Below are 27,208 nucleotides of genomic sequence, written 5' to 3' on the forward strand. Positions count from 1 at the left end.
TCCCTCGTTTTTCAATGCCTTTCATTCATTCTTTCTTTATTATTTTCCATTTTTTTGTAATTTTTTTTTTTCTTTGCCTTAATTAAAGGGAAAGATTGGGGGTTGGGGTTTTCGGAAAGAATTAAATGTTCGCTCAATTAGCAATGCCGAACATTTTTCACATCCTTATTAAGCGTTCTTCTCAAGACTCTTTTGTAGGCAGATTTTCCGCCTGCCATGCCATATATACGATAATAAAGAGCAGAAGAGCCAACGCGAAAAAAAAAAATAAAAAATATCCCCACCGATGGTTTGATTGCCGCCGTTTTATGCACATCAATTCTTCTTTAATCTTTGCTTTTCCTTCCATTTTCCTTGCCCCTTTCTCTTTGGGTTTTCCTCTCGCCGGACTTTTCACTTGAGTGACACCACCCAGTGCGTTTTATTGACTTGGGCTTTTCGGAGCAAACAACATGACCAACATGAAACGGCCCGCATCTGACACATCATAACCATAAAACGATTTCCATTCCGATTCCGAATCCGAATTGAACAAAATTTTATGGAACGCCCAATGAATTTTTTCGTTTTATATGCAAATTCAAATGAATTGGAATTTTCTCGTTCTCTGGTTTTTTTTCTTTCTAATCATCGGTCTCATAATCATCAGCACTGAAGTGGCCGAATTAACGGTTGTCAGGCGATGAAAACGAGAACTGAAAAAGAACGTTTTACCCGCATGTCTATCTATATAGTAGATATATCAATGGGAAAATAACTTAAATATTATTAAATATAATATACCTCACACAAGAGCCCCCACACACATTAATCCCCAAAATTGAAATTGTCATTCAAGGCGCGGTTAATGGCAAGTCAAACATGAAACCCAAACCTTCGAGCCAATCAACCCCAACACAAATACGTATTGTAATTAGTATATGCCATACTTATATAAATCAAATTTCGTGTCAATTTTAATTGCAATTTAATGATAAACGATGTCCGAAGTCGCGACCTTTTCACTAAAGGGTTAAGTTGACTTGAAGGGCTCGTTGGAATCAATAAATGCGGGTGGTCCACCACCCAAACCCCCGTTTTAACCCCATACTGCCCCAACTTCTTTGGGCGGTAGAGGTGGCTTTTAATTCGCAGTTGTTGATTGAATGCCGAGACGAATTCCCATCACAGTTCAAACATCAGCAATCGAAGAATTATGAGAGAATAAATTCCCCATTGCAACAGCCGCATCTAAGGCCCCTCCATTCATGCCGTACATTAATTCAATTAAGCTCTTTCTATTTCAACTTCAGTTCCAATAATCAAACAACAACATAATCATACACAGAGATAAACACACACACACACAATTGGGTACCCATAGGACATGAAAAGCACTGAGAAAAATCACAGGAAAACTTAAATTAATGCCTTAAAAAATGGCGACATCCCCAACAAAACTTTGAAAATTTTTATTTAAATTTATTACTCATTAGATATATTTTTATGTAAATCATAGTAAGTTTACATACATTCTGTATTATTACTTATCAAATAATATAAATTTCGCTCCCCTTTTTTTCAGTGAACACATTTCCAGCATTCGAACTCCCTTGTTTTCCCTTCCAAACTTTTTAATTCGGGTTCTCCTCTTGTATATGTACATATATATATATATATACATAAACATATATATGTAGTCATTTATACATTCGAGTTACCTATCGGCCGGCGTTGTCTATATGTTTTCGCTTTTTCCTCTTGCCCTGTTTTCGTTCACACAGCAAAGTGCAAAAATACGTTTTTAATTGATTTTTAATTAAATGTTAAATTGTCAGTTGCAGTCGTGTTTGCTGGGTGTGTTTTGTTGGAAGGGAGTTTTTATGAGTCAGCAAAAACCCCACACACAGTATTCCGAACGCAAAAACACTCAATTATTTTGCTTAGTTCTTTTTGCAAAGGAAGGAGTACAGGGGAGAATTTCGTTTTTATTGGAATTTTTGTAGGGAAATAGTCTGAAAACAAATTGTTCTAAAAAAAATTTAGAAGTACACTTTAAATGTAGAGTTGTTCGAAATCACAAGCTTTAATCACAAGTTAGATCAAAGGAAATCCAATCTGGAGGCAAAACAAAAGCTGCTTAAAAAGTGTCAAATGAAAGCAGGTCAAAATTTCCAATCTGGCCAACATAAAATCCAATGCCAAGTCGCTTTAATCACATTAAGCTAAGAGGTCTGCTCATCAGGCACCATGATGTTGCGTAGCAGAGGGGGTTTTTCATATAGAAAACTCGTGTGGATCCATGGGGCGGGGGAGGGGAATGGGGGGCCAGAAAAAAAAAAGAAGAAAAGTTTTTTGTTGTCTGAAAAGCGTGCACACAGGTGGGCTCGATGCTTGTTGAAAGCTGTTGTCGGCGCAAAAGTTCCCTTCAGCCTTCATTATAGCCATTACCAAAATGGTGATGATGATGATGATGATGATCAGCAGGAGCATCAGCATCAGCGTCAGCGTCTGCATTATGATCATCAACGTGATGATAATGATGTTCATCATTGTGGTGCTATGTGGTATGTGAGCCTATCACGTACATTCGCCATCAATAACGCGACGATTTAACTTGTCTCGTTCTGGACCCGGGCACGTAGTAGTTCGCCAGTAGGTTGCCCCTTGGCCTCCCAAACTGAGCCACCCAAAAGCAGCATCACCCAGCACCACCCACTTACACCGACAGCTTCGGCGCCACCCAAATCCTAAGCCCACAGCCCATAGCCCACTCCACCACTTTTTCAACAACAGCACGTACGCGTAGCATACACGTGGCTTTCTACTAAGTCCCCATCCATGGAGCTCTCTCTTTCTACACTGCAAAAATCACAAGAAAAAATCAACGCAAATAAGCAGGTGGATTTACCCGGGCAACAGGGGTATTCTATAAGCATATTCGACCAAAAGCAATAGGTATTATCTACATGGAGCTAACGACTTTAATTAAATGCGGAAATCTATAAGTTGTCTAGGCATAATAATTAATTGGGACTTTATGTCATGAAGGGTATGAGTATTATTCGCATATATATATATATTTCCGTAATATTTCAATATATTATATTCGCACAGTGTCATTGAAATCGCTGGTGTTTATTCCAACTTTGTTTATCGATATAAATATTGGCAACTTTTTCACATTTCGACCTGGCACGTAACACCGTTACAGACAGTTGAGAGCCCCACCGCCCAGCCATTCAGCGAAACACCTAAGCTCCCAACCATCCACCACCCATTGCACCACCCATTGAACCACCCACAGCAACCCGAGGCTAGGCTTTCGGTCTACAAATCCACTTAGTTGCTAATTGGCGGCAAATCATCTGCCTAAAGCCTGCTCTTCTGTTTGGCTTTTTTCTCGAATCGAATATAATCGATTTGGATTCGATACGATAACTTAAACTTTTAGGGCGGATTTTCAAGAAGTTTTAAGGAAAGACAATATAAATAACTATTTGTAATAGTTACAAATGGCTGAACATCCGACGGACTTTCAGCATTACACACAAAATGATTAAAAATGGTAAACATTTTTTAGAATATATAAAACCTATTTCGCACCTAACAAATAATTATTAACATAATTTGATATTGATACATAATAGTGGTACATATTTTTAATTCCACTTAAGCTCCATTGACTTGGCTACTCTTTGATGAAACACAATTGGCTGCACTGATTGTTCAACTTGTTTGGGTTTGTATATTTGTATCTTTTCTAAGCCAGTGAGGAATCGAATCACGTGCATCATGGCGATCCCCAACCCCCGACCCCCCACCATCACCGCTTTTTCTCGCACTGTATCTGTTTTTTATGCTCCCTGTGTTTTTATTTTTATTCCGGCTCTGTGTGTTTGTTTCGGTCCAAATCCATTTGAGGCAGCAGGAGCTGGCACTTTTTTTTTCGGCTCAGGCTCTGTGTGGCTTTAAACCTAAACCAGAACCGAAAACCAAAACCAGAAAAAAGAATATGATGATCAGAGGGGCAAGAGGGAAGCAAGTCGCGGCTCTTGGGCGCCTTGGCTTTTGTGGTCAGTCAGTTTTGGCCGTCTGTGATGGTCGTAAAAATACCCAAGAGATGTCGAAGGCATGTTGCAAAATTTCAAGCTCAAGTCGAAATGGCAGCCAAAGTTTGTTCCACACTCACACGTAGTGCAAAAAAAAAAAAAAAAAAAAAAAAAACTAAAGGAGCACACACACAAAAGTTGCCTGTTTGGATTTCAAATGGTCAAAATGTGGACATTTGTTTAAAGAAAAAAAATCCAGATACCAAGATACATCTTTGTGTCCCTCCCCCTCTCTCCGTTCCCGCTCTTACCAATAAAACAAGTCTGGTGAAGAAGAGCTTGTTTTCGCATTTTTATGTCCATTGCAAGATGCGGTTTCGCCCATTCAAGGAGCTTATACATATAATGCCCTACAACTGAGATTCTTTAGAACAAAGTACCGAAATGGCAGGCAACTAATTAGAATATTTAAATAACACTCGAATGTACAAATATACATTAGAATCTATCTTTAAAGATTCATCTTTTCTTAAACAAGCATTTTAATAGGGAACGAACTTAATACACTTATATATGCATTTGCTTCCTATTATTATCCCTGTATTTTATTTATTCGTCAGTAGCGCCCTTTCGCCCTTTCGCAGTCGACCTAGTTGAGTGAGCCCGGGAAAATAAGTTGGTCTGCAAGCTGTGGGGCCAATCTTAAGCTCCAGAACTCGGGACCTCTCGGCTGCACTCGTCGTCTCTGTTTTATCCAATCCCTCTATCACTTGCACGCACTCACACAAAATTCCTCCATTTATTCTTTTTTCCCCCACTTTTTTCTTTTTTTTTTAAATAAAAGTTTGCGTTTTAGCTTTAGCCAGATTTATGTTTTCCTGCTTGCGTTTGCAGAATTGTTGTCGGAAGTTTTTTGTGCAGCATCATGGCACACACACAGAAAGTTCTCAAAAAGATGTAAAAAAAAAAAGAAAATATAGAAATAAAACAAGAAGGGAAAAAATGAAGTAGGGAAAAGCCGGGCTCTGTGGCAGATGGAAAATGGGAAATGGAAAATGGTTTGAGCTGGGGGAAGTGAGGCGACCGCAAAATATGCTCAGTAGCATTGATGCGCCTTTTGACCCGGCCTCTGACTTTGACACTGAAACCGAAACCGAAACTGAAACTGAAAAAGAAACAAGCAACATAAAACTAAGAAGAAAGAGCTTTTCCCTTTGACTTGGCATTAGTCGAGCAGGAGTGCGTCTTATTAGCAGTTCCGTTTAGGGCTTACACTGCGGAAAAATACGCGTGAATTCCTCAGCGGTGGAAAGTATCAGAAGTTTTGTGTAATATTAATGAGCATTTTAAATGACTGGTTGTACATTTATTTGATTTTCAATGGATTTATTCGTTGAAGTTTTAGCCAGAACATTTTAAACATTACTTATATGTGCAAAACTGAATTTATAAAACTACATTTTACTTCTGTTTCTTCAATAGCTGGGCATCGTTCTCGCATATATACTATAAGATAAAAGTAAACATAAAGGAGAGCAACTTGCTACCCTAATTAAGAATAATAACATTGTTTTCCATCATAAGAAACCATGTAATAGAATTTATAAAAATATACGTCCCCGCATTTCACTTTCAAGCGACCCAATTATGGGTCATGTTTATTCTGTAAGTGTGCGAAATGGTTACCTTTTCCTGGCAGTAAGAACGCCCGAGGCCAGGACCCCCATTTCACTTTCACTTGTCCAATTAGCTGCCGAGAATGTACTGGCAATCGGATGTTTAGTACTCCAGATGTCATGTAGTTCGTTTGGTTTTCCACCTCTCAACCTCCGCCGACTTGGATTTGCTTTCATTTGTTCTGGCCATCACACCTGGCCTCCGGGGAAGACCCAATGAAATCGAATCGAATACACTGAATCGGACATCATTAGCAGGGGGGCGTGGGTCGTGGGTAGGATAAGAGGCGTGGCTTGAGGGGCAGTAGGTTAAGGAGTTCACCCTGTGAAAGTTACCCCTGGAGGCAGGTGAAATGACCAAAGGAATGGGCAATTCGTTGTAGGGCGAAGATGACTCTCCCTCTTCATCTTTCCGCTGGACTGTAGGACTGTAGGACGACTGTAATTGAGATGGGTGCGCAGTACACGAAAGGCAGAGAAGAGGTCCTGGTCCTTCTTGTCCTTTGGTTCTTTTTGGTCCTTGAGCCCTCCAGTCGAGTGGACCCAAACAACAAGATGTCATATCATCGGAATGGCAGTCTCATTACGAGACTTTGTTCGTCGCCTTTTTGTTCGTTTCCCTTTTTGTTGTCTTTTGAGCCGGCATTAATCAAAGGTCTTAGGGTTAATGTTTTGCCAACCGACGTGGTGGGGATATCAAAAACGATTGCGGTCATAATAATAGCGCTGGGACTAGGAGACGATCCAACGCGGCATCCTCAGGGGAAACGTCGAATGCAAATGTTCCAATTGTTGATAATACATATCCCTGTTTAAATCTCTCTTTTAAGTTGATTTATTACCTATTCAACTCTGTCCGATTGTTGTGCTATGTTCTTGACCATTGCTGTGCATATATAGTGTAGTGCACTGTATTTATTTACCACACACACACACACACTAAACTAAGCGGCTGTTAATGACGCAATTTCCGCAAACGTAAACAGAGGCCTTTGGCAACCTTTGAGGGTCAGTTGCTTTGGTCAACTTCTTGGTGTTGTTGGTGAAAGCTAATTAGCTTAGCGCGTTTAAATCGCCCGAGCATCACTCATTTCTAAGGCATCTTTCTACTCTGTATCACCACCCTCTCTCTATATATACTGCCTCTATATATATACAAACGGATGTGTACCGCCGGAGAAATGGCTGTCGATAAATAAAATAGGGGGGGAGTGCCTCGAACAAGCCACAAAATACGAAAACAACAACTGGGAATAACCCTTTTTTCTACACACAATTCCAAGCCATTACACTGAGAAATGTGACACAATTTGAATAACATTTAAAATATAAAATTGAGCATCAATTCGGTTTGGATTTCGGCTGTTTTTCGTTCTTTTCTCTTTTGATGGTTTTTGGACATATCAACCCAACTCCTTGAAGTGATGGATTTGCTTGAAAAGAATATTTTCTTGGGCCTTTTCTTTCCCCCCAATTTTCCGGGCCGTCTTTTCGTTGTTTGTTTTATTTTTTCCCCGCCTTCAATTTTTGTTTTGTTTCTGTGCTTTTTTTATTTTGTCTAAATTGCGTAAATTATTGGCATATGTTGTCTTCGCAGTCCTGTCGAGAGAGGCAATGAAACATTTTTAACCCTTTTCCTTGGAACTTGACAGGGGCGTAGGTTGTTGGGAGGGGCTTCGGGTTTGGGGTTTGGAGAAAATGTCGATGACGGCCCGGCATTTTATTCCATTTTGCTGGTCCTCTTTAGCTGTCTTTCTCGGATTCTCGGGCATTCTCCCTATTGTTGTTGTCCCCCTTGTGAGCCCGTTCTTGGGCGCCTCTGTCTGGCTGCCAGTTGGCTGTCATTTATCCCCACTTCGGGTTCAGTTTCGACTTCCACCAATTTTCTCCGGCTCCTCTCTCCCACTTTCTTCATTTTTTTTTTTTTTATCATTTATGGCCGTCGTTCTTTGGCTTTTTATGTGCGCTATTTCGCGAAGTAGAACAATAGCCGCCCGCCAGCTCATTCAACCCACTGCCAAGGATGCCAGGATCCTGAGTCCTGAATCCTGAATCCTACTGCTCCTACTCCTGCTCCAACTTCATCTTCGTGTACTTTTGTTACAGCAAAAGGGGCAGTGTGAGCCACTACTGTCCTTCACTATCGCTCGTTGCGCCCTCGCGCTACTTTATTGTCTTGCCAAAAGAAATAGACTTTTAATATACTTGGCCATTCAGAGCACAAAACATGGAGTGGAGAGTGGAGTGCTCCCAGGGAGAACTCCTTTTTCCTTCCGCAAAAAAAAAGAAACAAAAAAAGGAAAACTGCCAGCAAACACACGGAAAATAGAGCAAAAAAGGACAAGTGTCTGGCAGTGTGGAAATATTAGGCGATTTTGCCAGTTCATTGACTTGCCACAACAATAGTTTGAAGTTTGTCTGCCAAAATATGAGAGTCCGAATAAAATGGAACCAATTCGGGGAGGGGAGCGGAGTGGAAGGGGAGCGACGGAAAACAGAAGCTAAAAAGTTTTTCACTTTAATAGTTTGACCAATTTGAGAGTGGCTAAAAGGCCGGGATAATGGCAGCACAGGGAGTGCAAATAAAATCGTACTCCAATTTATTTGTACTTCTTGTAAGGCGCAATTTCTGACTCGATCAATTTAAAACTTTGCAGCTTTATGCCCATCATTTTAGATACGAAATAAATGCAAGTAAAATCAGTTTTTTTCCAATATAGAAAACATGTTGGCCTTGATTTCATAGTTGACTTTCAGTTCGAACATTCATAGCTTGATTATCTTAGTTTAAACACGACTCAGTAACTGAGAGCACAACACGCAGGACAAAATTCCAAAATATTGTTGTTTCAGATTTAGGAATTTCTTCTTTTCTGTTTTTTTGCTAGAGCGACTTAGGATTCCCTAGCTAAGACTACAACCAAGAGAACCTCTAGCTCTAGTCTCAAATACAACATGGCCGAGAAGAAATCTGAGGACCAAAAAGATAATGCCATTGGATTCGAGAATCGAACAAGTCGCGTGGGGGCCCAAGGTCGTCAGCAAGAACAGAATAATGCTATATTTGCTAGACTTTTTGCCACTTTGGATGCTGAACATCGCAAATTGAGGGAGTTGGAAGAGCGCAGATCGCAGCTTATTGAAGAAATGAAACATTTGAGGACTCTACTCTTTACGGAGAATAAAAAACTTAGGCAGACCGTGGCTCCCATACCGGGAAGTAGTCCATTACCAATTCCAGCTACCGGTGTTAGTGCCATCGTGAAAAATAGTTCTGAGAAACCTTCGAGCTCTGGGACCTCTCCCATTATTAAATCTGCGCGTTTGGAACGTCGACAGTCCAATAAATCGGTTACTATTGCCGAACCACCAACACAAAATTTTAACACACGCGAAAGACACAGGGCAAGTAGTTCCCAAGGTTTAAAGCAAAAGGGAAATCGTCGAAGTCTTATGGTTACAACAAGGAAAATCAAACAGAGAATCACTTTAGGTAAGCGGTTAATCATCAAAAATAATACATTGTAATGAATACTCTGAAATGCATTCATCTCCTAGATAACATATCAAATACCAGAGAGGACATGTTTGACGAGATCGATGAATCCGCTTTGACAACTTCTGTGGGCTCCAATTTGCGTACTTTGGAGCAGCGAAGATCCGAATTAGACGATCGAGAAGATGTGGACGAAGTTTTGGTCTCGCTGCCAGCATTATTTACATTTATGGATTCCCAATTTACAGAGCACTCCATTTTACCAAGTGATCCTGAGCCAACCAACGATTCTAAAACATTCGAAGTGTTTCCCAATACCGATCAAGATCCAAGTTTTTATCTGCCAAGTGCCGATTCCTTGTTTAAGGATATACTGGGAACGGATTCACCCTCCTTAGAACTGAATATGCCAGAAGTGTCACTTGAAATGCATCCAGTTGGCATTATCGAATGCTCAACGAATGTGGCGGAAATCGTTGAAAATGAACACGAAACGGAAGCGCAAACTGATTAAAAACCCCTTAACTTTTAGGGCTTTCTTAGATTCTTATGATGGCTAATTTAACTTTAAACTGGAGCGATTACTAGATCTGACAACAATATTTTACAAATACAGACATTACAGCAAATAACCCAACGTTTTCATTGGTATAAACTAAAAAGGCTTTGCGATAAATTCGTTTGTAAAATCCTATGGTTTAAAACTGAAAATAGTTGAATGGCCCACCAACGCATGACTACTTAGTTTTTCAGGGATCACGCAAACAACTTTCCTGTTGATGCTATCAAAAATGTGGCAAAATATTTACAGACAAGTGAGGGCCTATTATTTTTGGGGTGGATGAAAATCTGCACATGCTCATGGCATATTCGGTCGACTTTTCTCAGCATATCTTGTGCCTTTTATTTTTGTATTTTTTTTTTTTTTTTGTTTCTTATTCAATTTGCCAACCATTGGTCCCCTGTCTCAAATTGAAGTCCTGGGGGTCGAGGACACACTCGACATCCATTTCAAAACAAATTAGTTGCCAACTGTCCGAAACAAATGTTGTCTAACGAGCAAAATCGAGTTGTCTCCCATTGCTATAAGAATACACATGAACTAGGTATGGTATACCAATACACACACATAAAATATATACTGTATATATTTGGTATAAATATATGAATGACATGTCCACTTCTTGGGAGTTTTGTGCAACTTGTTTGTCCAACGAAATGATATGAAAAGCTCGGCATTTCAATCATAATGTTCATCACGATTTTTTCCCGTTTTTCTTTTGGGGTGGAATAGTGGAATAGAGAAGATGGTGGGACTTATTGATTGGACTGGGTCAAGAGGTTGTTTTGTGTGTGGGATTTTTGGTAGTGAAATGCTCTTGAAGTGCAAAACTAAACTTGCAAGTTAAACCTTAAGCTACAAAAAAAAAGAAGAAAATATTGGAAACTCGAGAACTGAAAACTGAACTAAGGCAAACCGTAAACTAAACAAGTTTTTGGCTACTGAAAAACCACCTGACCCATACGAGCACACACAAATTACTTATGTGCGGATGGTGGGTGGTGGTTTAGTGGGTGGTTACACATTTCATATATATATACATATTTTTTTTTGGTTACTGTTGTTGTTTGTTTTCAAGTAGGTCATTAGAGAGGCCTTCGCCCTTCGCCCAGCCACTTGAATTATTAAATTCCCCCGGCATTTCGAAGTTCTGCAGTTGAGCGAAGCGAAACGAGGCGCTTTTCCTGCCCTCGCTCCTCAAATATGCACATTTTTATATACATACATATATACCCATACATCCATCCATCCAACCATCCATATATACATTTATGCATATATAGTAAGTCCTATTCGCATTCGTAATCGTATTCCAGCTCTGTCAGACTGTTTTCATAACTTACCTAAAAGTGGCGAAAAGAAGAGAGAAACAAAAATATTTATTGTAATTTTTCAGTTTTGAATTCGAGCAGTTTAAATATGAGAAAACTTTGACATTCAAGGGGACATAAATCGGCAAGAGGAAAAAATTCAATTTCTCTTGTTTTGCTTACCAAAAGCTTAAGCATCGATTTGTCACCCACAAAGGTACTTTTTAAACAATTCTTATGTCATTATTGTGCTCCCCAATTTAGTATTTAACTATTTAAGTTGGAGTGAATTCTAGAGCACACCCTGTTGTGTTGTTGTGGCCCCGCGTTCGGCTGGCAGTCCCATAAAAAGTAATTGGAATTTTCATTTAATATAAAAGCTGAGCGAACAACACAGGCAGCGGAACACAATCTAACCCACTTGGCAGCTTGCAATCGCACAGCAACCAAAAACTATGCATATAAACGGCCACTGATGTTAGGATGTTTGGATGTTAGGAACTCTCACACCCATTCCGCCAGAAAACCCTCTCGAAAAATCCATCTCTTTCATTTTGAACTGGAAAAAGGATACAATGTAGCCAGTGGAGCATCCTCATCCTCATGGATATGTGTATCCCCGTGCAGGCTCGGCTCGTTGCTCATAAAACTCACTCAAGTAAAAGTACGAATGGTTTTCGATATGAAATGCATGAAACTGACAGGCAAACATATTGCGCCGCATTGCCGAAACCCGCCCACGCCCACGGCCACGACCACGCCCACGCGACCCAAACCCCCACATACCCACACGCCCACTTTTGCAACCCACTACACCGGGGGATAAAATCGCATAAGCATCTTATTTATTTTAAATCATTTAGTTGGCATCGAAATATTTATCTTTTTTGTCCAAGTCTGTTATCGAGATTTTTTTAACCTTTCCTGTTTACTTAGTGCTCAAAGTTTGCTCAATTTTAATATAAAATCTTAAAAGGAAACAAATGCAGTCATTACTCGGAATACAAAAAAAAAACTTCAAAAACTATTTAATTATACAAAATATGAAATCGCAAATGTGAAACTTACAAAGTTTTATTGCATAAAAATCATGTTAATTTAATTCAAATTAAAAAAACGAATTATCATATTTGCAATTTCCAATTCATATTCGCAATTCGTGAACAGTTGGCATATTTTTGTGTGCTGTGCAGTCAGACTCTTGTATCAGTTGACTGACTGTTGGTTACCACTTGGCCGTTGTTGCTCCTCATCCACATCCACATCCACATCCTCATTCATATCCTCAACCTCCATCTCGTCCTCGTAAGCTCTTCCATCTGTGTGCCCTCGTTACCGCCCCTTCACCCCTCCGGTCATTGTTGTGTATATATATACGAATTTATATATATATATATATATATACATATATTGTATCCCAGTGCGAACTCCGCACCTCTTGCCTGTCTATTTATTCAGATATGAAAATGCATATTGTACACTCGACTCACGCCGCTCTATATGGGACATTTCTTTATCATCTCTTCTTCGCCTCCATCTGCATATACACATAGATATTTTATCCTTTTTTCAATATGCAACTCTGTGGCATGTGAGTGTGTGTGTGGAGAAAACGGACCGAAAAAAAGGATGTATGGATGGCTACAAAATATAGGAGCTACTCATCGAGGCGTGCGTTTATTGCAATTGTGTTCCCGTTTCTTCCGTTTGAATTGGAGATGATTGCGCCGACGAATGGAGTCTCAAATAATGAAAACAAAGCAACACCTTCGGTTGACACGGCAATAAAGGAACGGTTTCCTTTTTGATAAAACCCAAGGGGTTTAAATGCTTTCTGGTTCAAAAATGTATTTCTACATGCTCCAAACTTCATTCAGTCATTATTAGGTGCAATATTTAGCACATATTCTGTTTATTTTCTAAAGTACACTACACTGAAACCCCATTCCAATATTTAAATGTGATTGGAAACACTCGAAATGTAAACTGTTTAATTATGATACAAAGCAATTAACTAGGCACTTCTGCAATTTATATTTTCCTATTGAAATATCCGTTTAATTAAGGTTTAAAGCTTTTTGCCCTTTGAGCTAACGTTTATATTGCGACTCATATTAAGTTGCGAATGGGTGGAAACGTTTGCTTTTGCCCAGGATTGCTTGCATTTTCAAATTATTATATGCATTTCAACGCAACAGAAATCACAGGGCCGAGGACTAGATTGCTAATTAAGTCTTAAATCTGTGGCAATATTTCGGTAATGATATCATAACAACGCAGGTCAGATAGCAATGCGATACGGTTGATCTAAGTTGACCTGTGCATAATCGCCATTTGCCTTTGTCCCCGGCATTTTGATGGCGTTGTAAATTCGCGATGACACTCGACTTAATTACAATTATTTGCACAGGTGTGCAGGTGAATGCACTTGCAGAAAATATCCATATTACTTATGTCTTATATACATGTACGAGTAATTTCCGTTTGTATTATTTTTGACAAGAAAATGCTCATTGTAGTATTGCAATATATACTATATATAAGTTTTAGAGAGTCTTAAATTTTTTTTCAATAATATTTAATATTTTTTCAAGTGCATCGAGTGCATTATTTACCTGCTGGAATGGTTCGGCTCGTGGGCAAAGGGCTCAGCGTAGATATTTCGCACGGGGGGCACTCGGCGGGGCAGGGGCGGCGGTACAGGATTGTAGCCATCCATGATGGTATCACAATCGGAGTACTTCATCGATTTCATAGTCATTTTGTGTCTGGTGTTCACTGTACCGAGAGTGCGAGAGTGCACTTTACTTAACGATTTATGTCGATTATTTATTATTTAATTATGCGTTTTTATTTCGCTTATTTCGCGGCTTTGCATTCGCTCTTGTCGTTTATTAATTATTACAACTATTATTATTGTTAATGGCAAGTGCAGGATTTAACCCTTCAGCGGCGATCGCGAGTCGTCTGCACCCCGTTCGATGCATGGGCAGGGGCAGGAGGGGCCCACAGGGGCCTCGGTGGCATTGCCACCCGCAGATGGATATATATTCACCGCGATTCAATGAAAATCTCTGCGTCGAAATCCCTATCTATCGGATTTTCACTCGCTCTGGATCGCCGTTTAGCTTTTCCTTTAAAGGGTTTTTAAATCTTTTTCATGGCTGCCAATTAGTTATTTCCGATCTGAATGGGAGTAGAAAATATATACATATGTGAGTAATTGAGTGGGGTTGTCTTGAAGACAACAACCTTGTGACCTTTTGTTACGCTTTACTAAGTCCTTTTTCTGTTTCACTTCCATCAATTATATACACTTCTTTGTGAGCTCAGCTTTGAATAACCACATTAGAAATTATATATTATATTTGAACAATTATTTAATTATTTGCTTAATGCTTATTTGTCAAAGCATATTTTATTAGATTTCTTTCTTCTATCCCTCTATTTTTTAATTCATCTAATATTTGCTTGTAATTATTTATTCTGTTGTTTTTAATTAAAGTAGATTTAATGCGGATTTCCTAAATATGTAATGCGACCTTTTTATTCGCCATTTAAGTAAACATTTAATCAAGCGTGTAATTAAAAGCAAAAATTCTAACATGTCCCCTAATTTACCACATTTTCCAGCGGCCAACTGGCAAAACACTCTTAATACCACCACTTAGCAAATGTTAATTGTTTTTCCCGTGGTAACAACGATTGCATTTCCCTAATCTGTATCTGTTACCATCCTACCCGTTACACAATCTATATATCAGTCTATCGATTTCATTCCAGAATTCTAACCAAAAATCATTTTTGGCTTCGTTTCAGCATTTTCAAATATCCCGAAACTGGTTTTTCCTTCGGCCAAAATGGAAAAATCGAGGGGCGAGTCAAGAGAGTAGCTGCTGCTGGGCAAACAATCAGAATAAGTGTGGATTCCATTTTGGTATCTGGCAGTTTGTAGTCCCATGTCCGACTGACTGCCAATGGCCAGCATATTTGTTACACTTGCCGCCCTCTTTATCCGATTGGACTGCTGCTGCTGCTGGTGTACACTGGTGGTGTATGTCTCTAATCACAAAATCCCACCCATGATGTGCCCAGACAAAATATTCAAAGTCATCGAGTTATATTGGGAAAACACTTGGAGCTGTGCGGGGCTTTTTGGATTTTCGATTGGGGATTGTGGAACGGGCGCCAATGCCAAACAATTTCAAATGTAATCCGTTATTGTGGCCAGGCCGATCGAAACGTTTTCGTATATGAAACCTGTATCTGTATCTGTGGGATACAATGGACCAACACGGCAGCAGCACGGGCTTGGGATAATGCGGCATATCTTTGGGATTTTCATCTCAAATTAAATTTATGATATGGCACAAAAATTGAATAACACCCAGTCGGGCACGAAGTGAATCAAAATCAATCAAAAGATGCCAAACCAAGGGAAAGGGCAACCTGGAGAGAGGGAGGTTGTAAATACTAAAGGCTCTTCGACAGCAGACAGCAGACACCTCAAATGAACCGCAGAGATGCAAGTGCATCGATGCAGATTGAAAATGGGGAAAACAAGACAGTGGCGTAAGGATTTCCTCAACGAAAAGGGGTTCCCAATGTTTTTGTTTATAGTTTATGTTATTGTTATAATTATAAAAGAAACATAACTATTTTAATTAAAATGTGAAAATGCATTAAATATTTAAAACATCAAAATATTTTAGTTAACCTCTTAACCAACCGCAATCCCCGTTCTAAGCCACTGACTACACAAATGCGGTTGCAAGTGCAGTTGCAGTAACAGCGTCTCGACCGCAAAATGGTCAATTCCTTGCAGTATTTTGCATAGCCATATAGACACCGATGTATCGCATCTTCCGCTATCCTGGCAAATTTCTCATTAATCAAACATCGAAACACTGACAGATTTTAGGAAGCATTAATTAGCACAACGCAATGAACTAGCACATTCCACGCCAGCGGATCGAATGCCGCAATAGATACAGATACACCATTCGTATCTTTTCTCACAGCGGTGTCTAATGAAATACTTTCAATCATAAACGAAAATAATTTCACGTTCATTATGGAAACAGTGAAAAAATAATAAAACAAGCAAAGAAGAGAAATAATAACCCAACAAAGAACTCACGTATCCATTCCGGTTGCTCAAATATTTCAGAAACTCGTATCTGATACATCAGAACACAAACAAGAATTGGCTTGTAATCGCATAATTCTGTTCGCTCTTCGAAAAGCGTATAAAAAATAAGATATACATATGTACCAATTTTGAGAAGGGTGAAAAGTATGTCGTCACCACGACAAAAAATACAAGCAATTTTTGGTATTTTGGCAATCAAATTGTTTTAATTCCGCAAAAGAATATATATTTCAAAAAAAGCAAAGCATTCTGGGGAACTCTGATAAATTGTTAATATTACTGCAACCAGGGAATTTATTGTACTGGAGCTTTATTACGCTTTTGTTAATTACAAATACTATTTATTATGACTACAAATAGGCATTGATATTATATATATTTTATTTTTAGAAAATTTGATTTTTTGATCATTTTTGGTTGCATCAATGATAAACTTCTGCTCAGTTTTGCCATTTTCTATCCACACATTTTTAAAACTTTATAGCACTCAAAGTGTATATTGCAGAAACTGGTAAATTTCTGTTGCTCTGAAAAATCTCCAACATTCCTATGATTGATCCCCGTGGCCCTGTGCTCCATGCATACATATATGGGTTCTCGGAAATCCCCGAACAAATATCTTTTGGTCCAAAACGCGTCGCGCTGATATGAAATCTACTAGTTGTTTGGCCGAGGCCGAAAAGCAGCTAAAGATTTACTGGCCAAAGGCACGAATACCGCTCCCCGTTTTTAGCTTTCAGCTTTCCGTTTTCCAGCTGCCCAGAAATATTCCAGCTGAGTTTGTCTGGCAGCGCATTAATCTCCAGCTTGGCTACCAAGTTCGCTGCACTCTCCACGCGGCCTACGCGAAAAATGCAGCGCGAAAAAGAGGCAGCAACGCAAAGTGGGCGGTGGCAGGGAAGGACTTACACTGGAAAAAAGTGGGGCAAAAATACGCGAAATATGACATATCGATGCATAAGAGTACACATTTGAAAACCTCTGATTTTAATGTATATTACTAATTACTTCTATTTTTATTTAACGTTTCTCAAGGACCTTAAAAACCCAAGTAAAGCACATCACAAAGTAGTACCTTTTTTTGACAACACTCCACCTTTTAATTTGCAGTGCATTTAGAGAGGAGCGACTGCTCCTTAAACATTTTGTTGTTTTGTAGTGCAAATCATGTCGACGCCCCTCCGCCTGCGCATTCGAAACCCTGCCCCTTTCGCCCACCCAAAATGCTACCAAACGAGTTCGCAGCAAGTTGCTCTGTCGAACAGCAAAAAAACAACGACAAGTTTCCAGGTTTTCGTTAGGATGCAGCTTATAAGAAAAAATCAACCAAGAAGAACGAAGGAAAAAAATCTATAAGAAAATAAGAGGAAACCTAAAGCAGAGCTAAAACTGGGACTTAAACTGGGGACTGAGACTCTGACTTGGACTTCCAGTGCGACCGAAACGGACCATTGAGCATTGGGGATTGGGAATTGAGGATTGGGCAGAACTGGTTTTCATCAGAAAAACAAGAAGAGGGCCTTGGTTATTTAACCCCCTTTTCTCGCACCCCCTTTTTTTTCGCTGCCTGTCAGGCATCAAAATGTCAGCGACTAAATGTAATTAAAATTGATTTTATATTCCTACGAACACCACAAACATAAAACAATTAAATGGCGTCTAAGCCAATCTTTCCCCATTCCCCAATTTGTGTAGACAATTTTTGATTGTTTATAAATAGCAGAAGGTGAGAAAAGTATGCTGACTCTTGAACATTTGCCACAAATGTCAAAAGTAATCATGATGGCCAACACGGCATGTCATTTTACTCACACTCCACACACATTCAGAAATCCAAAAGATCTTCAACAATACCAAAGGGTTGCTCAACAACATTTTTATGGTCGTTGGGGCAAACACAAAAACACACATATATTTCTCCAAAAATGTTTCCCGTTTTTATGAGTGGGAAGTGCGTGCCACATGAACAACGGGGGGATCTGGTGGGGAAAACGCGGGCAAAAGTCCCGAGAAAATCGGAGGGAAAAACGAAAAGCCACAGTCCATATAAAATATGTTTTTCCAATTAGCGTTTATTTGGGTTTTCATTTTCTGTTTTATGTTTGCCCAGATAAACAACCAAACACCACAAGTCTCGAATAATTAAGGCACACTGAGGAAACTGGAGCTAGTTCGCTCTTTCTATTACTAGTTGTAGTTTTTGAATTAAAAGCTTGAAAATAAATTGTTTGTTGAGCGAAATATTCAATTAAAAAAATGTTCAATTATAAAATAAAATTAAAACATATATATAATTGTGTTATGTAGAAGGTATGAGACCAAATTGCATTTAGATCGTATAAAGAAATATCTAAAAATTATTTTAATTTGCATAAAAAAAAAAGTATTTAATTAACTTGATATATATTTTTTTCACTGTTTATGGAAGGGGTGATTCCCCACTTGGGGGATTCTATATGGGGCCAAAGCTAATTGGCCAAAAGCCATTGGTGGCGAGTGTCACAGAAGATCATGATGCATCAAGCAGCTGGCATTTTTCCAGCAGAAGATTTCCCCAGCGAAGAAAATCCAGCGAGTTCAAGTATCTTTTTCCAAGAATATCACTCAAAATAATCATGGGACTCGCAGCGAAAGCTTTTGTCACGATCGTTTTGTTTGTGGAATTGGGAGCAATCTGTTCGATCGTTTTTTTTTTGGGGATTTTGTGGCGTGGAGTAGATCAAAAGCAACAAAAAGATCAGTGCTTCAATATGCCATAAAGCCACAACTGAATTATGAACCAGAATCACTGATCATTCAAGCAGATTATAGTGAGTATAAATGTTGATCCGCCTTGATAATTTCACTTGCAAAAAGAAAAGCAGACGATTCAGGATTCCAGATGCAGCACGCAATCAGATCGGCAATCCCCGATGGCAATGACGCACATGATCGTCCAGAAAGTCGGTATCCCCCCTTTTGAAGTCACACATAAATTAACGCCCCTGTCATAAGTAAATATATATATACGTATATATATATACGTATATTCACTGTGCATTTCAAGGTCTGGGGATGGTAGGGAATATGTGTACGTACATACATATATATCCAGCAGATCGAGAAACCGCACGCACGCGTCTCAGTGAAGTAATGAATTCCCCCCTTTTCTTTTTTGTTTAAATATTTTGCGTGCCTCGAGATTTATGTTGGTGTCGCAACAACAATTGCATGAGGGAAGCCGCATTTATTTGTCTTGAAAGTTTTATTGCTTTTAAATTTATGGCCTGGTCTCTTCTGCTCTTGTTTTCATATTTTTTTTGTTTATCTGATGATCATGTCACAGGGCGAGTGTTCACACCTACGTAATTACGGAAAATATTGTACAGAAATACAGAGACACATCTGCCGATGGACTTCCCCTTTTTCGGAATCTCTAAAAGATTCTTATGGTTTTATGACCCCAACAAAGGCCCGTATTTTGTTTTAGAATCCCAAGATCTAATAGTAAGGGTACTAATATTTGTAGCTCTGCTTTAGAATTTGCTCAGAATTTTCTGCTTTGGTTTACGGGTCTTTGTTTTAGGATTTAAGGTATGCGCTCTTGATTATCAGCTCTACATGAAGATTTTCTGCTTATTTCCTGTTGCAAATGAAAATAACTTTTGTCAGGTATCAAACACACGCTCAAGTCACATTGTTTTTTGTTTTTTGTTTTCATGTCAGAAGCCAGGTTTAGACTTCGTTGATAAGTTATTATGGCCAAAACAGAGGCATCACCTCCAGGGGCTTTCAGCCTCCGCTCCTTCCATTTCAATGAGATTAAAATCTTTGAAGACATTCTATAAACATGAAAAATGTACGTCAAGTAAACTAAATATAACAAAAGCTACGGGAAGACAAAAGAAAAGTCTAAAGTTTTTTAAGTGAAATGCGGCGAAGGTTACTGCCCTGCTTTTCCAGAAAATGTTAATATTTATTGAAGGCATAAAATAGAAAGGCGACACAAATAAACTTTTTTTTCACTCGCGTCCCTTTAACCTTCCCTTGAATTTCCTTTTTGTACTCTACTGCTCCAGCTTTTATTATAATAAAAGCCAAGACAAAAAAAAAGTAAAGTGCACACACATAAGCCTGCATAGACATCATAAAAAAAGTTAAGCTCACAATACAAAGACACAGATACACACATGCACACACAACAAAAGAGCAATTTGTTATTTAATGAAACTGAAAATGAAATAAACTCGCAGACAGAAAGCCAGCAGACGAAAAAAGCAGAATGTATCAGTAAGATGAAAGCATTAACGCACAGAATGCTAATATCTTATGCACACAACACAAGACACGCAGATACATTTACAGACTCAGCTGCAGATACAGATACAGATACGGATATATATGTGGGCACAGATATATGGGGCGCTTCTGTGGAATTACAGCGGCCTATGAACTGAAACCGAAACTGAACTCGAAGTGGATCCCAACTCAACTCGAACTCAACTGAATTTCGGCGTGTCTTTGATTATTATCCTAGCACACGGTGAAAAACCAGTAGCATTTCTAATAATTTTAATACAATTGTGCTTTATTCTCGAATGCAAATATGTGTGCTGTGAAATAGTTAATAAAGTAAATATTTTTATAAGAATATTTATAATATATTTAATTTTGAAACTTATGATATATATACAAATTTCCAAAATAACACTCAATTTTTTCAAGTGCAGCTTAGCCCGCGATATGCGCTCATAAAACCCAAAACACACCCACATGGTCACCCATTTGTATCTGCATCTCGCACATTAACAGAGGAGCAAAAAAAAAAGAAAATAAAGAGAATAAAGTTAAGCTAACAAAGCAAAGCGCCGAAACTCAAGAGGTGGGGTTTTTCCTCCCGCGAAAAGGGGGCGCTAGGAAAATGTGGGGGACGGATAAGTGAAAAATGTTGTAGGACAATTTCTGTCGTTTGCCCTTATGGATTAACAGAAAGGAAAAATAAAGGTAGAAAAGGGGAAGGGAAAATATAACATAGTCAGATGTAAATTTAATTTAGGTACCTAGAATTTGCTATCTCTAAATAAATACAAAGTAATGATGGTCTGAGTGATAAATAAAATCATTCTATTGTATTAATCCCATGCTAATAAGCATTTAGGGAAACGGAAAATGTTATGCCTACTTGATTTTGTTTACAAACTGCACAAATATACATTTATGAATGCGTGCGTTTAACAAATTAGATAAATCGTTAATTACTAATCTCATCTAAATACGTATTTATGGCTTATTTATACCACGATTTTAAATCACATTTGTTTATATTTACAAACATTGCATTTAACATTTAATGAATCCAAACAACAGAATGGATGGACATTTAAAATATCATTCCCACAGTTCAGACCTCTTCAAAAAAAAAACGAAATAATCCCCAGCCATTTGCCAACACTTGGGCAGTTGATTGTGTAACTCATCGCATCTCTCAATGATTCCCATCGATTTCGAGCTAATTTCCACTTCCTCTTCGCCTGACACTTTTTCCCCCACCACCACCACCACTACCACGTTACATTTTCCGTCTAAAGGGCTGACTGACTGACAGCTTGTTAAGAAAATACAAAACCAAGATGAAAAAAAACCTTGGGATGCATCTGACGATCCGATACGATCCGTTTCGAACCGCGGCAATCTGCCCACACGATAGACACCCAAAACGCAAGAGACCAAGCCCCAAGTGATGATGATGATCATCTGAACCCTTTTTATTGTAGTCTGCTGTTCTCCCACCCCTTCCTCCCAATTTTCAATCTCCACCCACTCAAACCAGCTACACGGGCAAAAAAATTTGTACATTCTTCTGAGAAAATGGGTAATCAACGAATATCGAAACATCATCTGTACCGTTTAGTCTTTGAATAATACACAGATTAAATTGAAGAATCTTCTCCTCACATATATTTAGTTAGAAGGACTTAACTTTCTAGTTTTTTTTTACTGTGTATATTCTCAAATCAGTAAAAGACTATCATTTATTTGTCGCTTCGGCAAGCACAGAAATTGGATGAATTCGACGTATGGGTCTAAGGAAAGTTCCGCATCAGTAAGCCCGGCAACATTGTTGCATTTTAACAAGCCATTTTCGAAAAAAAAAAAAAAAAATAAATAAAAAAGGAAAAATCGACCCCACACATGGATCGTTAACGGTGCAACAACAGCTATAAAGGTGGAATATATCTTTGGGATCACCGAGATCCAATCCGATCCGATGCGATCTGAGGCCATCCTCAACTTGAAAGCCTTGTAACTGGCTTAAAGATGTTGATCGGCTTATCCCCGTCGATGGTTTTGCATTCGAAATGAGATGCAATCCACGGGTCTTAAAAGTATCTGTATCTTTATATCGTTGTATCTGGGGTCTGGGGTCTGTGAATCTTTGTATCTGCATATCCATCCGCGGCGACCGCCTGCGAAACGTTTTACACCCAATAAAGGCGTCAAGAGCGCCATAATAATTATCACAGACACAGGCCAACATTCCCATTCCCAGTTTTCCTTTTCGCCGAGCGACTATTAAAAGCCAACAAACACAAAGACGGCGGGGGCAAAAACGAAAAAAAAAAAAACGATGAAAAACCAAAGATGCAGCCCATAAAATGAGTATGGTAAATAAAACAACAGTTGCCAGCGAATGAAAAAAAAACAAAAAATATACACAACGAAGTGAAATATGAAAAGGGGGTGAAAGGAGTGAAGCTACTCGGGCTGCGATTTTCTTGGAATTAATTACACAGAGGCAACATGTTTTGTGGCCGAAATTAGTAATGCTCTAGAAGATGCAATTAGCAAATACCTAAAACATTTTCTCTGGCACTTGATGTTAATATTTTTAATGTGGCATTTTATAATCACCAGAAAGAATACTTAAATGCAATATTTACATATAATCACTTAAGGTAACTGAATTTGTTATAAGGGATTTTATATTGGTATCGTAAATTTATCTACGTTTTTAAGAAAACAAAAAGAATTTAATATAAGGCAAGGTTTGTGATGGGTATTAAATGACTTTACGCCCCAAAAATCATTTACACCTCACGCCAAAGGAAAATCAGAATAAAAAGTATCTGACAAATGAGAAAGTATCTAACAAATGAGCAGACGGTGGGCGGGGCAGGGGGCGGCAGGTGGAGAGAAACAACTAGGGTGTTGATTGGCATCTTCGGATGCGGACTGCAGTTAGGCGGCCAATGCACTTTTCCTGACTTTTCCCACTCCCCATTTATAATAAAATGCACATTCTTCGTGTATTTGGCAAGTTGATTTCCATTTTCATTAGCTGCCTTTGGGCTGCTTATTTATTTTGTTCCCTTTCGTTTTGCCATTTGCATTTGCAATGAATGAACATTTTTCGCAAGACACGCATGCAAAAACGAGAGGTAAAAATGCAGCCCAGTTGGCCCGAAGAACTCACAACTTCTTGACAACCGGGAGACAAACGTGCAACAATAATTGGCACACGGCCAGATATTCCAAGTCCATTGATGAAAAGCAGCCACATCGGCTACAGATACAGATACAAATGCAGATACACACTACATGGATGCGCATATATAACGATATGCCAGATGAAGATACAGCAGATCTTAACCCAGCGCTTTCGATTTAATTTTAGCCACTTGAATTTCCGCCGTTCGCCTGCCGAGGTTTTTATTTATTTTTTTTTTTGTGTTTTTTTTTACGACTTCAGCCCCAAGTCGACATCACAAAAATGTTTACAAAATAGAAATAAGAGCATAAAATATTTTGTCGACTTCCGCTCGTAATCACCAATTAGTAATGCCACACTGACAAATATGCCAAACCGAAAAACTTGGACAAACGGCAAACAGCCGCTGGATGATTGGATAAAATGCTAGCGGGGGAATGGGATGATATATTATTTGTAATAAATTGCCGTCGCAGCCCAAAAAGACGCTGGAATCCTGCAAATGGCCCCAAAACTTGGGTCACACTTTCATCATTAGTCAGCCAACTACGGACTACTAAATTCAAATGAAATTAAATGAAATGCCCGGAATCTGCAAGATACATTTGTACACAGATACACTGGCATAGATACAGACACAGATACTGACACTTTGCGCATTGTCAAATCTACCAAATCGAAGTGTATCCAATGGAACGCCAATTCCCTGGGGAGCAATTCACGCTTGGCCCTTAAAATGTATCTGTATCTGTAAAAGCGCCGCTCTGTCCCTTTTGCAGCGAAATAAAACCAGAAGAAATTAAATAAAAATGGCAAAATGGCCGAAAAGCGTTCGATAGACCTAAAAGTAGTTTATGCGTTGGTATAAACAATAACAAATATAGAAATATTAAGAAAAATTAAGTTATAGAAAAATTGAGCTATAAATTTGTATTTCAAAACTCTTTGAAAATATTGTTTAAAAAACATCTATTCACTTCGCAATTTCGACTTTAATCGCACGCATAAACATTGGGAAAATTCGGGGAAACTTTAGCATTTGGTCTTCCTTTGCATTCTCGCTCCATTTGGCTGGCTGCCTCTCTCGGGTTTCGCACTTCAATTGCTCCGCCCAGTCATCTTACACATTCGCATTTTTACCCAGGCTGACCAATCAATCGATGTGTATTCCCCCTCAGTATTTTCCTTAGGTTTTCCCTTGATTTTTCGCGTTGGCTTCTTCTTCGGCCGCCTCTTTTTCGACTCTCAATTCTACAAAAGAAAGATCAAAAGCGGCGAAAAACCAACAAACAAATGAAAAAGAAAAAACGCCTGGGAAATGAGCTCAAGTGTTTGGTCTCCTCTTTGATTTCTCTAGTGGGTGTGGGTTGGTGTTTGTGTCTGTGTGTGATTTTCCACCCCTCGTGGAAAACGTGAAAAGTGCCCATACCAAATTGGCTCTTCTATGGGATTTAAATGCGTCGCGTTCTAGTTCCACTTTCACAGATTAATGAAGATTGTCTAATCGCATTGATTGATGTCTTTAGCGAAAAACTTTTCTTCGCGCGGTCTTCCAAGCGGTGCACGCAAAAATCTTGTTAAGTCTTGTGTTTTGCGGTTCGTTTGTTGTGGGTTTTTCGGTTCCGTTTTCGGGGTTTCGGTTCTCAAAAAGCTGACTGCACCGCGATATAAATTAATGAAAAGCGCTTAAGCGTCTGTCTGGATTTTATATACGTACGTATATATATGTGCTAAAGGAAAGTTGCCCCGAAAAGTTCGATGTGCGGTTGGGATAATCTTTGCAACAACCGCAGAACGAGAAACAGACGGAAAACAGGGGCAATTTGGTTTTCGGCAACAAGAAGAAACACTCAATGGAAATTAAAGCAATTTCCTGTAGCAATTTGAAGATGCTAAATTAAAATACAAACGATGGCGCAGAGCAAGGGAGATGCTAAAATACTCTATACTCTATCTGCATGCCGCCATTTGGCAAATCCGGCAATCCGGCAGAAACGTAGATACAAATACACCAAACACACACAAGTGTTCTACGACCACCATTCATAGATATTTAATTAGCAGAGTCCCGGGCGTTAGAAAGAGATGGGCAAAATGTGAGCGAGCGAGACAGGCGGCTTGTAAATTGGCAATAATCTCAAACCGAATATGTGCACTCGCAGAAAAATACAACTTTATATGTAATATTTTATCAAAATGTTTTACTATTTACAAGAAGTTTGCTTCAAATGTTGGCTTTAAATATTTGTAGACTCTCTATAAAAACCAATGGCATTCAATATTCCAATTGTTTTATTGACAACTGCTAGATGCTGATTTTTTGTAGTGTATCTGGTGCACAGAGCAGCAGCCGAACAGTGTCATCCGCAAAACCGAAAAACGTCAAGAGACGGCAGCGACAACAAAGTAAATGAAGATGAGCACTTCCTGCAACAAAAGCGACAACAACTGAGCTAAGGAAAATCGCAGGGAAATGCGGAGGCCGGGGAAACATGGGGGAAATGCGGCGGCCGGGGCACACACGAAACATTTTTAATCGAGTGCAACGCCATGAATGAGCAGAAGTTGGATCACGAAAGCAGCTGAAGAGCCCAAGAAGAACTCGTCTATTTGTTTGTGCACATCCACCACATATACATATGTTACATATGTATGTGTATATATGCGCGTACATCAGACTTACAGATACTCGCGGTTTTTGTATCTTTTATACGAATGAGTTAAATGCTATGCTCGAGTTGAGTGAGTGATGCATCCCAGGGCGCATCCGTAAGATAAACAGGCGCAGCACGCAACGTTTAACTTTTCATTTGCAGCCCTTGCCGCATTTGCAAGTATCTGTATCTTGTGTATATCATACACTGTATCTTGTATCTTGTGCATATTGTATCCTGTATCTTGTGGGTGCCGCGACAAAGGTCACGGACACGCTACGTTGCCGTGCCGAATGCCCCGTGCCCAAAAAAACAAACAAACATGCGATTAAATTGAACTTATCATTAAAAATATTTAACGAAGGAATGCGGCTGCATTCTGCGGGGCACAAGATAAATATGGGTGAAATAATAAACAAACTGAGTAATCTCAGCAATTACGGCATTTTACAAATATTTGTGCATGGATTTTGGGGCCAACAATGTAGCAAGACTTACACGTATTTGTGGTATTTTAAGATCATGAGAATTTTCTTTTCTTTTAAATCACTAACAAACAGATGGGAAACTTTCTAAATAATTATCAAATGATAAGGTAAATAACTATGGTATAACGAACTATGGAAAGTATGAAAAATAAGTATAATTAGTTTAAAATTAATGAAAAACAAAAATGCAAAAAAGAAAACTAAAACTCGCGTTGGACACTCATTATTATGGAAGTCAGTTGGCCAATAATGAAGCAAATATTTGCACACCCAATAACTGAGAGTTACAAAAATAAAAGTCAAACTTCAGTCTATAAAGCTTTTGTGTCTTCTTGTTTTAGCCCAACTAAAATTTGGCATAAGCCAAGTTA

General features: G+C 38.9%; 2 protein-coding genes across 7 annotated transcripts in view; one reads left to right on the forward strand and one right to left on the reverse strand.

The window, feature by feature from the left end:
• Positions 1-27,208, reverse strand: part of LOC120457315 (teneurin-a) — a 144,166-nt gene that overhangs the window by 94,551 nt on the left and 22,407 nt on the right. For 4 of the 6 annotated variants that reach the window (XM_039644816.2, XM_039644817.2, XM_039644818.2 and 1 more), the window contains one exon: positions 13,691-14,261. The exons of the other annotated variants lie outside the window; for them this stretch is intronic. In XM_039644816.2, the coding sequence (XP_039500750.1) occupies positions 13,691-13,836 (146 nt within the window). In that variant the 5' untranslated portion in view covers positions 13,837-14,261. The remainder of the gene's footprint in view (positions 1-13,690; positions 14,262-27,208) is intronic. 6 annotated transcript variants of the gene reach the window in all.
• LOC120457320 lies at positions 8,487-9,835 on the forward strand. The gene is made up of 2 exons (XM_039644826.1): positions 8,487-9,200; positions 9,266-9,835. Exons 1-2 carry the CDS (start codon positions 8,663-8,665, stop codon positions 9,715-9,717), a joined length of 990 nt encoding a protein of 329 aa, XP_039500760.1. The 5' UTR covers positions 8,487-8,662; the 3' UTR covers positions 9,718-9,835.

The sequence above is a fragment of the Drosophila santomea genome, chromosome X, assembly GCF_016746245.2.
Source record: "Drosophila santomea strain STO CAGO 1482 chromosome X, Prin_Dsan_1.1, whole genome shotgun sequence".
NCBI classification, from domain to species: Eukaryota; Metazoa; Arthropoda; class Insecta; order Diptera; family Drosophilidae; genus Drosophila; species Drosophila santomea.

Bases quoted from the DNA above. Each gene is read 5' to 3' on its own strand.
- LOC120457320 (XM_039644826.1), top strand. From the start codon at position 8,663: ATGGCCGAGAAGAAATCTGAGGACCAAAAAGATAATGCCATTGGATTC. The intron at 9,201-9,265 runs GTAAGCGGTTAA...TTCATCTCCTAG, and splicing joins CAAACAGAGAATCACTTTAG to ATAACATATCAAATACCAGA.